The sequence below is a fragment of the Sinocyclocheilus anshuiensis genome, unplaced genomic scaffold (assembly GCF_001515605.1).
Source record: "Sinocyclocheilus anshuiensis isolate Anshui unplaced genomic scaffold, SAMN03320099.WGS_v1.1 scaffold850, whole genome shotgun sequence".
NCBI classification, from domain to species: Eukaryota; Metazoa; Chordata; class Actinopteri; order Cypriniformes; family Cyprinidae; genus Sinocyclocheilus; species Sinocyclocheilus anshuiensis.
The window spans coordinates 385,871-397,811 of record NW_015537937.1 but is presented as its reverse complement, the minus strand read 5'-3'; the positions used below and the strand labels follow the sequence as shown (position 1 = coordinate 397,811).

The 11,941-nt window shown below is 43.8% G+C and overlaps 1 protein-coding gene across 1 annotated transcript in view; it reads left to right on the top strand.

The window, feature by feature from the left end:
• The window catches only part of LOC107659784 (adenylate cyclase type 8-like), a 56,834-nt gene extending 51,137 nt beyond the window's left edge, over positions 1-5,697 (top strand). Inside the window, exons 15-18 of the mRNA XM_016448816.1 lie at positions 621-767; positions 1,056-1,148; positions 1,298-1,412; positions 5,084-5,697. Of these exons, the coding sequence (XP_016304302.1) occupies positions 621-767; positions 1,056-1,148; positions 1,298-1,412; positions 5,084-5,568 (840 nt within the window). The 3' untranslated portion in view covers positions 5,569-5,697. The remainder of the gene's footprint in view (positions 1-620; positions 768-1,055; positions 1,149-1,297; positions 1,413-5,083) is intronic.
• Positions 5,698-11,941: the final 6,244 nt, after the last annotated feature.

Sequence of the window (11,941 nt, the reverse complement as noted above, 5' to 3'; positions counted from 1 at the left end):
TTAATCACATCCAAAATAAAAGTTTTTGTTTACATAATATATGTATGTGTACTGTGTATATTTATTGTATATATAAATACACACACATAGTCAATATTTTGAAAATGTTTACATGTATATATTTATATTCTTATATTTTATATTATATATAAATATATTGATATAAAACACACTGTATTGCACAATTTACTTTGATCATATTTACCAAGGGTATGAATAATTTTGAGCACAACTATATATATATATATATATATATATATATAACACACTGTATTGCACAATTTATAACAAAATATGAGTAAACCATGTTTTTTGTATGGTGTATGTGTTTTATTGGCATTATATATCAGATATCAGCCTTATCAGATACATCTGTTCTGCCTTCTGTTCTTATGAGTCAATCAAGTGTGTTTGTTATAAAGCAACACTGCCCTCTAGTGGAGAGTTTTAAAAAGTCACCCCATGCTGCATATACCACGCACACTGTATTATTGTTCTGAAGTTAAATTGGACCCACATTTCTATATGTATTCACATCTGTCGTTTTAAAGCTCATTTGTGTCAAATGGAAGAAAACTCTGAAGTTGAGGAGGTTTCTAACATGTGATCTCCATCCGTAGGAGCTCTACTCACAGTCATATGACACGGTGGGAGTGATGTTCGCCTCCATTCCGGGCTTTGCTGACTTTTACTCGCAGACTGAGATGAATAATCAGGGTGTGGAGTGTTTGCGGCTGCTCAACGAGATCATTGCTGATTTTGATGAGGTCAGAATTCTACCAGCACAAACATGAACTTATTTAAAGGCATAGTTCACCAATAACCCCCCATGTTTATCCAAACATATTCAATGACCAAAATTACAGTGTACAGGTTTGTAATGAAATGAGGGAAAGTAAATAATGACAGAACTGTCAGTTTAGGCTGAGCTATCCCTTTAATATTAATGATTCTCTCTAAGACACACGGATCCATCACACCTGCTCAGAAGCTGCTGTTGAATGTTTAATGCTACATATGTAGGCTGTCATATCTGAAAGATTGTCTCTCTGCAGCTGCTGGGGGAGGAGCGATTTCAGGACATCGAGAAGATAAAGACCATCGGCAGCACATACATGGCCGTGTCAGGACTGTCTCCTGAGAAACAAGTATGAAAACACACACACACACACACACACCTACAGAAACCTACACACTAATTCATACTAAAGCAGATATTACTTTGATGTCTTATAAGCCTGTAGTGTCTGTAGTTTAGTTTGTGCATTAATCTTTCTATATGTTTGTGTTACCATAGCAATGTGAGGATAAATGGGGGCATCTGTGCGCGCTGGCTGATTTCGCCATTGCTCTGAATGAAAGCATTCAGGAGATCAACAAACATTCGTTTAACAACTTCCAGCTCAGAATCGGTAAGAGTCAAATGATTCAAACAAATAATTCAGAAGAACTTTTGGAAGTGAGAAAGGAGCGCAACAGTGACTGCCCACTCTTTGATCAGCCTTGATTCCGGAAGTGTTTTTCCTGTTTGTTTTCTCCACAGGCATTTCAGAACAGTTTTAAAAAAAGATTCAAAGCCATGAATCATGGTCAGCTCTGAGATGATTCACAATATTACAATTTGATTTGAAGCCAAAAAAAGAAAACAAAAAACATTTTTTGATGAGAATTTTATTTACGAAATATTATTGCAAAAGATATTTGAGGTTGCAAGGAGACTTGATTACTACTAGACTAAACCCCCCCCCTTCCGTTACACGCCAATCAAAATCAAAAATGCGATCAAATACTTTATAAAGACGTGCACGATATACTCGTAAATTAAAAAAAAACAAACAAACACAATGCGCACGTCATAATCACATAGGAGGCAAAAAAAATTATATAGCCTACATAAATTAAACGATATTATCGAGTAATAATCTTACAAATCTGCAATAACCCAGCAAATAAAATTAAATATCACTCACCACTAAAAGGGCTTTTTCCTGCTCTTCTTATAATGTGCTAGAAGTTATAGACATTTTAAAAATGTATAATTTTGTTTCTTGATTTAACAACACTAACTTACAATAGTGAAATACATCTTCCCTCTATTTGTATTTGTATTTATTAAGCACCGATAAAAAACACAACAGCAGTTGACCGTAGTTATACAAATTATACAAAAACCAGTAAAAAGCATAACATCAGTAAACGCAAAACATAATTTAACATACAAAGTTTAAAAAGCCAAGGTAAGAAAATAAGATTTCAATTTTGTTTTAAACTCATAGACAGAATTTGAAGCTTTCACATATTAAGGAAGGTTATTCCATAGCCTCGGTCCAACTATTGCAAATAGTAAAATGTAGATATGTTTTCTAGCTGGATGTTGTGCTTACGATCAATAATCACGCTGTTGCATTCGACCAAACTGATTTGCAGAAATCAAAACACGAGTCCCACTCGGTGTAAAGCTGGAGCGACTAGGCGGCAGAGGATTCCGCTTGGTCTTAAAGCCTTCCTTGGGCAACTTCGTGCATAATTAAAACAATGATTTGGAAAAAGAACAATTCATTTGTTATTTGTATGGTCTAGTGTTTGATTAGGGAGACACACAAAATGTGCAGTGCTGGGGGGCGCCCAGGACCAGGGTTGAGAAACACTGGTCTAGGTGCTCATAAGGCGTATGCCTGCAAATACGGGACAAACTGATGCCTTAAATACGGGCCGATTCCATATTATACAGAATGTTTGGCAACCCTATAATGCAACAGAGAATTGACTCGGGGGGGCCCTAGTGTTCGGGGCCCTGGGCTGCAGCCCATGTTGCCCATTAGGATAACGCGGCCCTGCTAATGGCTGCTGAAAATTCAGCTTTGCATCACAGAATTACATTTTAAAATTAATTCAAATAGAAATATGATAAATTATTTATCCTGTTTCTCTAGCCCTTATTGCCTTCTAAATATGTTTAATAATTTAAACTCTACTCAGTTCTTACCCCAAAAATTGGCTGTCATGGCATAAAACAGTCTAACAAATTAATTAATTAAAATTATAAATTTGTGGCTTCTAAAGAAGTCCCACACTATTACTTGACAACCTCAGGTCTGTCTTGAAAGATTTATTTATTATGACCAAAATCAGTGTTTTCTGATGAAAATGAATCCCACTTTATATTAGGTGGCATTAACTACTATGTACTTATTGTATTGCAAAACACTGCTATTGGGGTGGGATACGGGTAAGGTTTGGTGTTATTGGGTAGGTTTAAGGGTGGGTTAAGGTGTAAGGATGGGTCAACAGTGTAATTATAAATGTAATTACAGAAATTGATTACAAATTACAGATGTAAGGTATTTTTTTAAATGTAAGTACAATGTAAAAACATGTATGTACACAATAAGTGCATTGTATCAAATGATTAATTTAGGCCACCTAATACGAAGTGGGACCGGATTTTTTACTGTTTACTTTCTTAATAGCCCTCTATTAGAAGGCTGAAATGCATGTTAGACCATTTAGTCTTTTTAACAGCGAGATATTCTGATGCTGATTTCTCTCTCCTCAGGTATGGCTCATGGCTCTGTGGTGGCTGGAGTGATTGGCGCTAAGAAACCACAGTATGATATTTGGGGGAAGACGGTCAATCTGGCAAGTCGCATGGACAGCACGGGCGTCAGCGGGAAGATCCAGCTCCCAGAGGAGACCTACGCCATCCTGAACGAGCGCGGCTTCGCCTTCGAGTATCGAGGCGAGATCTACGTGAAGGGCATCAGCGAACAGGAAGGCAAGATCCGTACGCACTTCCTGCTGGGCCGCGTGCAGCCCAACCCGCTCATCCTGCAGCCGAGGAAGCTCACGGGCCAGTACTCGCTCGCCGCCGTGGTGCTCGGCCTAGTCCAGTCCCTAAACCGGCAGAAACAGAAACAAATCCTCAATGAAAACAACAACTCAGGCATCATGAAGGGCCACTACAACCGCAGAACTCTGCTGGCGCCGGGCGGCTCAACCCTGGTCCTGAGCGCCCCCCAACACTGCACATTTTGTATGTCTCCCTTATCTGACAACCATTTCAGGTCCTGGAGTTTCTTTTGATGAGCTAATGAGTTGAATCAGGTGTGTTTGATTAGGGGGAGACACAAAATGTGCAGTGCTGGGGGGCGCCCAGGACCAGGGTTGAGAAACACTGGTCTAGGTGCTCATAAGGCGTATGCCTGCAAATACGGGACAAACTGATGCCTTAAATACGGGCCGATTCCATATTATACAGAATGTTTGGCAACCCTATAATGCAACAGAGAATTGACTCGGGGGGGCCCTAGTGTTCGGGGCCCTGGGCTGCAGCCCATGTTGCCCATTAGGATAACGCGGCCCTGCTAATGGCTGCTGAAAATTCAGCTTTGCATCACAGAATTACATTTTAAAATTAATTCAAATAGAAATATGATAAATTATTTATCCTGTTTCTCTAGCCCTTATTGCCTTCTAAATATGTTTAATAATTTAAACTCTACTCAGTTCTTACCCCAAAAATTGGCTGTCATGGCATAAAACAGTCTAACAAATTAATTAATTAAAATTATAAATTTGTGGCTTCTAAAGAAGTCCCACACTATTACTTGACAACCTCAGGTCTGTCTTGAAAGATTTATTTATTATGACCAAAATCAGTGTTTTCTGATGAAAATGAATCCCACTTTATATTAGGTGGCATTAACTACTATGTACTTATTGTATTGCAAAACACTGCTATTGGGGTGGGATACGGGTAAGGTTTGGTGTTATTGGGTAGGTTTAAGGGTGGGTTAAGGTGTAAGGATGGGTCAACAGTGTAATTATAAATGTAATTACAGAAATTGATTACAAATTACAGATGTAAGGTATTTTTTTAAATGTAAGTACAATGTAAAAACATGTATGTACACAATAAGTGCATTGTATCAAATGATTAATTTAGGCCACCTAATACGAAGTGGGACCGGATTTTTTACTGTTTACTTTCTTAATAGCCCTCTATTAGAAGGCTGAAATGCATGTTAGACCATTTAGTCTTTTTAACAGCGAGATATTCTGATGCTGATTTCTCTCTCCTCAGGTATGGCTCATGGCTCTGTGGTGGCTGGAGTGATTGGCGCTAAGAAACCACAGTATGATATTTGGGGGAAGACGGTCAATCTGGCAAGTCGCATGGACAGCACGGGCGTCAGCGGGAAGATCCAGCTCCCAGAGGAGACCTACGCCATCCTGAACGAGCGCGGCTTCGCCTTCGAGTATCGAGGCGAGATCTACGTGAAGGGCATCAGCGAACAGGAAGGCAAGATCCGTACGCACTTCCTGCTGGGCCGCGTGCAGCCCAACCCGCTCATCCTGCAGCCGAGGAAGCTCACGGGCCAGTACTCGCTCGCCGCCGTGGTGCTCGGCCTAGTCCAGTCCCTAAACCGGCAGAAACAGAAACAAATCCTCAATGAAAACAACAACTCAGGCATCATGAAGGGCCACTACAACCGCAGAACTCTGCTGGCGCCGGGCGGCTCGGACACCAGCCACGCCGAGGTCACGGACAAGAGCGATCTGGCCTAGAGGATGGGGAAAACAGACTGTGTACTTAACCAAAAGACTGAGCTGTACTTCAGACTGCTGCCGCTGACTGAGTGTCTTTCTTGCTTTCTGTGTTTCTTTTTGTATTTCTTTTGTATTTGAGAAACAATAAAGGGGTTTAATTTTTTTATAAAGGTATGAGCTTCCTTTAAATAAAGGTCTGTATGTTTGATTGTTTACATTCATGACGATGTAAATATTGTAACACTGAGATTCTTCTCAGAATTATTAACGTCCCTAAACCCAGATTTTATTCAACACTTAAAACCAAAATGGTCCCATCTGCAGCTTTTTTTGTTGTTGACAGCAAAATAATTAATCATATACATTGTTTATCAGTTAACTATTAAGCTGCAAAAAGCACAGTAATTATAGAGGTATCTAAATAACTTCAAATGTTTAGGCTGCTGACATTTTGGTTATTTTTTGACATGACGGTTAAGTCAGAATGGTTTGTGTATTATTTTTTTTTGGTCGTAACCTGCTAATCACAAAAAAACGTCTCAGGTTATGTATGTAACCATGCTTCCCTGAGAAGGGAACGAGACACTGCGTCCTCTAGAGGTCGCTATGGGGAACGGTATACCCACGCCACCATACTGAGGGGAGTGCATGCCAGAAACCACAGCGAGCACTAAGTACCAACTCTACCATAGCCATGGGAGTTGCCCCAAGGACGCCTTGACGGCTGTCAGTGACATTATCCCCTTTGGCCAAGGGCCTGAGCTGCATACCCTAAAAGAGCTTACCTGTTAAGGGCTGGGCTAGGAAGCCCAAGCCTAGGGCAGAGCTCAAGGCTTGGAATCAGAAGAAAGAGATTCCTTTATGGGGATATGGCCAGGTGTCTAACAACCAAACCAGACCCTGGCCTGCCATCCAGGGGGGCTACCGCCAGTTCTGAATAAACCTGCTCAAAGAACTGACTCGACAGATCTTTAGTAGCAACACCCTGCTCAGAAATGTATCAACAGAGATACATAAGTTGAGTGGAGCCCAAGGTGAGAACCGGGGCCTAAACCAACTAAACAAAAATACAGGATTTTAGAAATTGCGCAGAATGCTTAACGTGCACACTTACCACAATGTAGATTTTAGAAAGTGCACAGAAGCTCAGCTTGTGCACTTACCATAGCATGAATTTAGAAACACCTTTGCTTAAGGGGTAACCGAAGCTGTATTAAACCAGCCTAGGAGCCCTACGTGACTGTTGCATGCTCACAGAACAGACTCCGTTGCATCTGCTCACAGTTGCCCAGAAGGGAGCGGCACGCTTGCAACAGGCCCTTCATGCTGAGGGGAGCACAGCTAGATCACGTAACAAGCAACCCACCAGGGAGGCAGGAGATGGCCCAGCCACCTGGCATGACTGCTATCCGGAGCTCAAAACAGCGGAGGCCCAACTTCAAAAATAGAAGGTGGATTCAGACGCTCAGATCAAGAGGGGCGTGCTCATATGAAACCCCCAAGGGCACTACTAAGCTCGACCCACAAGGAAAGCGGCTCAACAGGGAGGAGGAGAGAGGCCTAACAACCTGAGGCTGCTACTCAATGGAGCTCAAACGAGCGGAGGACTTGATGAGAGAAGTCCACAGATGCTCAATCGGGAGCGGCAGGCTCAAACACAACCCCCTGAGGTGAGGTGAGCACTGCCTGGCTTGACCCAAATAGAGGCAGCTTATCAGGGGAGCAGCAAGCAGCCCAACTACCTGATGTCACTGCCACAGAGCTCAAGAACGGAGGGTTCAACCCCTAGCGAGGAGAGAGAGGAACCCAGCTCGACCGAAGCGAAAAATAGCCCAGGGTCAGAGGAGTGAGGGGAGCACAGCCATGCCCGGGGCAGATAGATTGCAAATGGGACATCAGAAATGGGATCCTGCTAGAAGGGGATCACACATTTCTACAGGGAACAACAGGGTCCCAAAATAAAGGTAACTGACCAAGCAAGCGACAGAGACAGGCCTAACACTCAGTTTGTTGCAAATGTGGTCTTTCGGGAGGAGGCGGGCCCTTACAGCACATACTGGGAGCGACTCATAGCTAACCCTGACAGTGAGGGGAGCACTTCTCAGCTCGACCAGAAGGCGGCGCTAGATTAGAAGGGGCTACCCAGTAGGGCCCAATAAGAGACAGTCCACTGGTGCAGCTGAACACGGTCTCATGCTCTCTATCCCGATAGAGCATAGGTCCCGTACAACCAGACCCGATAGATTCTGAAGAAATAGTGGGACCCAATAACCATTCATGCGTACAGTGCTTACTGCTCCTCAGAGCAGAAGCGTACAAGAGGGGTTTCCGCAGAAACACAAATCCCTCATACCTCAGGGAACGCAGTGTACTCAAGCCCACTCCGCAGAGGGGCGATTACTGGTTCAACCATAAGGGCAGTGTGACTGGGAGGACCCGCGGGCCTGACTGTCTATGGAGTGTTGAGCTCCTCAACGCCTCAGCAAGAAGAGCTCTAGCTCAGAGAACGTGCATGATGGTTAAGGAAAGACTCAAATCTCAGGAGACCCCTCAGGGTGTGAGATAAGTAGCGCACCCTGGCCAGAGGATAGGGAGCATGTCACAAAGCATACTCAGAAGAGTACTAGCCCGCGAGAAGGACCCGCAGGTCCTGAGGTTGCAGCGTTATACTGGGGACCTGATGCTGGGAGGCTTCTGCAGAAGCCCAGGCCCATAGCAGCTGGGCCTGTGATGTTTTGGCTAGTTTCTATGTCTCATAGAACTACCTACTGATGGTCCGGACCCTAGTGCTCTTTGGACTTCGCCTCCAGCCTATATCCATGAGCTTGAGTCATGCACGGGAGCCATGGTTGGTGAGTACGATCCATTTCATCTACTCTACTTAGCTTTTGTGTATTCAATACTAGCCTTTGACTGATTATAGTGCTGGTTTCACTCATCGGTACTGATCCAGGCTGGTGATAGCCCTCATCTTCGGCTTGGACAGGGGATGCGTGAGAATGGTTATGAGAAGATGCCCCCTGTTGAGGAGACGCTGGCCTGCTATCTCTCTATGGGGGAGACATCATCTCTTAAGGCTCCCTCCCTGCCGTCCAAACCCCTTCAGGATACATCCCACGTATGCCCTGCCATTAAAATGAGATGTATCCTGAAGGGGTTTGGACCTCACTATAATCAGTCAAAGGCTAGTATTGAATACACAAAAGCTAAGTAGAGTAGATTAAATGGATCGTACTCACCAACCATGGCTCCCGTGCATGACTCAGGCTCATGGATATAGGCTGGAGGCGAAGTCCGAAGAGCACTATGGTCCGGACCATCAGTAGGTAGTTCTATGAGACATAGAGACTAGCCAAAACATCATAGGCCCAGCAATGCAAGCGCAGGAGGCTTCTACCAAACCTCAGTCAGGAGGGAAGCTTTTTAGAGGAATTAAGGGGAGGAAGATGAGAGCAGATGTAATACTCTCAGAGGGAGGTGAGTAGATGGCTCAGATTTTACTATGGTCCAGACGAGAGCGCTAAGAACGCCTAGTCTGGATCACCTCCCTCAAATCTTGCCTGTCACCCTTAGACCCACGCCCCTTTTGAGTCCTACCCGCAGGTGGGGGACGGGCGCGAGTCGCGACACAAGGCTTCTGAGCCCGCCTTTGATCCTTAGATCGAGACAGGCCAGGACCCCTTTGTTGTTTGGGCTCAGACCTGGACCTTCATGGAATGAAGGATTTAAAGGCAGCTGAGCGTGTCTTGGCCTCCTTAAACTTCTCGACCACCGTCTTGACGGAATTGCCGAAAAGCTCAGAAGGGGAAACCAGCACTTCAAGAAGAAAGCCCTTCTCTTTCGACCCGATATCTGCCAGATTCACCCACAGATGTCTCTCCGTAACCACCATGGCCGCCATGGATCTGCCAAAGGCAGTGGTGGCCTGCTTAGTGGCACAGAGAGCAAGATCTGTGGTGCGACTCAGCCACCTCATCAGGGGATAGACCCTGACCTTTATCCAGGTCTTTCAGCAGATCAGCCTGATAAGCCTGAAGCACCGCCATGGTATGCAATGAGGCTGCAGCCTGACCTGCTGCCGCGTATGCCCTGCCATTAAAATGAGATGAAACCTGAAGGGGTTTGGACGGCAGGGAAGGGAGCCTTAAGAGATGATGTCTCTCCCATAGAGAGATAGCAGGCCAGCGTCTCTTCATCAGGGGGCATCTTCTCATAACCATTCTCACGCATCCCCTCAATGTTGGCATAGCTAGTATGCTGGAATCTATAGATGCGAGACGAGAATGGATTTTTTCAAGCCTTCTTGATCTCCACATGGAGATCGGGAAGAAATGGAAGGCTCACCTGAGCTGGAGGGCTATGGCTAGAAAGAAAACGCTCATCGAGGCGGCCTCGAGGAGTCACTTTCTTGGCCCACTTCCACGGCAAGTCGAGCCTCGCTGTGGCGCGATCCATAACCACAAGCAGCTCATCATACGCAGGGCAGGAGGATTGGGAGGACTCAGTCTCAACTTCTTCGTCCTCATCTGACATCTCCTGCTCATTCTGGCTTGGAGCCAGTAGAGCACTAGCCGCTGGATCAGAAGATGTAAGAGAGATAGCATCGTTGTCCAGCAGCTCACTCTCATCCATGACTGATGAGCACGAAAGGGAAAGACCCTTTCTCAACTCATCAGCCAGGTTCATCTAAGATGTAAGAGAGATAGCATCGTTGTCCAGCAGCTCACTCTCATCCATGACTGATGAGCACGAAAGGGAAAGACCCTTTTTCAACTCATCAGCCAGGTTCATCTGTGATCCCCATGAGCTCATTTGCCTCCATGCCTCAGCAGCGGAGGGTCCTAAACCACGGGGAGCTGATGGCTGTCCCTCTTTCCTCGAAAAGAGAGACAAACGAGAGCGGAGCTTTTTCATAGGAAAACGCTGACAGTGCACGCAAACTGCCCCCTCGAGGACATCGCGTGCGTGTTCTTCGCTCAAACAAGACGCAAAGATTGTGTGTCATCAGGTGTCAAATAACGAGGACACGGATCCACACACTTGTTAAACGCCTTACTAGTGCTCGCCATGGTAAAGAAAAATAATCATTCTTACCGGAAATGCACGCTTCAAACAAAACAGTCCTTGAAGACGAAGAAGAGGATGACGTGTTCTGCCGGCGCCCTTTTATACTGTGGTCGCGCCGGGTGATGACGTCACAGGCTGTCGCCGGCCAATGTTATTGTCATGTTTAGATTTATGCTTCAGACACCAGTCAGGCTGAAGGCGTTCCCCATAGCGACCTCTAGAGGACGCAGTTCGAAGTTCCCTCGGAAGGGAACCTGACGTGACGTGAACATTTCATAAATATATTTCAGATTGCACTATTATTGTTTTGACTTTATTAGGAATGTTGCAATTTTGTTTGAAGCAACTTATGCCGAATTAAGGTATGTTTATAACAACTTCCTTTCTCAGTCTACGCTTTTACTAATGTTTTGCCTTTTGTTTAGATGTTTAGATGCACTAAAGGAAAAACACCTGCATTATACAGTATACATTATTACAGAGACAAAATGCTTTTACGGATAAAGCATGACGTTGCATTGAGAGAATATTCTCATGCCTCAATACAAACAATCGAGAACGACGAAGATTGTCAAGGATTTTCCAATGAAGGTATGTGACGTGTCAAAGCTGGCAGATTTTTTGACTGCTTCTTTACATGAGGTTGGGCTCCTGGCCCACATAGCGTTAGGTTAATTAAATTAAGTTATATTCATTTAAAAAAATCGTTTTTAAATTACATATTAAGTTATTCTGAATATATGTGACCACAAAACCAGTCATAAGGGTAATTTTTCTATTGAGATTTATACATCATCTGAAAGATTTCCACTGATGTATGGTTTGTTAGGACTGGACAATATTTGGCTGAGATACAACTATTTGAAAATCTGGAATCTGAGGGTGCAAAAAAAAAAAATCTAAATATTGAGAAAATCGCCTTTAAAGTTGTCCAAATTCAGGTTTTAGCAATGCATATTGCTAATCAAAAATTACGTTTTGTGATATTAACGGTAGGAAATTTACAAAATATCTTCATGAAACATGATTTTTACTTAATATCCTAATGATTTTTGGCATAAAAGAAAAATCGATCATTTTGACCCATACAATGTATTCTTGGCTATTGCTACTGTGTGTGTGTGTGTGTGTGTGTGTGTGTGTGTGTGTGTGGAATAATGATGTGTGTTACTTGACAAGCCATCTGTGAACAGTTTGCAGATTTTTCTCAGCACTGGATGCTCACACAGGGTTAGTTGACACACAACATGTCCGTCAATAATTTTTTTATCAGCAATATTTTAAAGGGATAGTTCTCCCAAAAATGAAAATTCTGTCATTAATT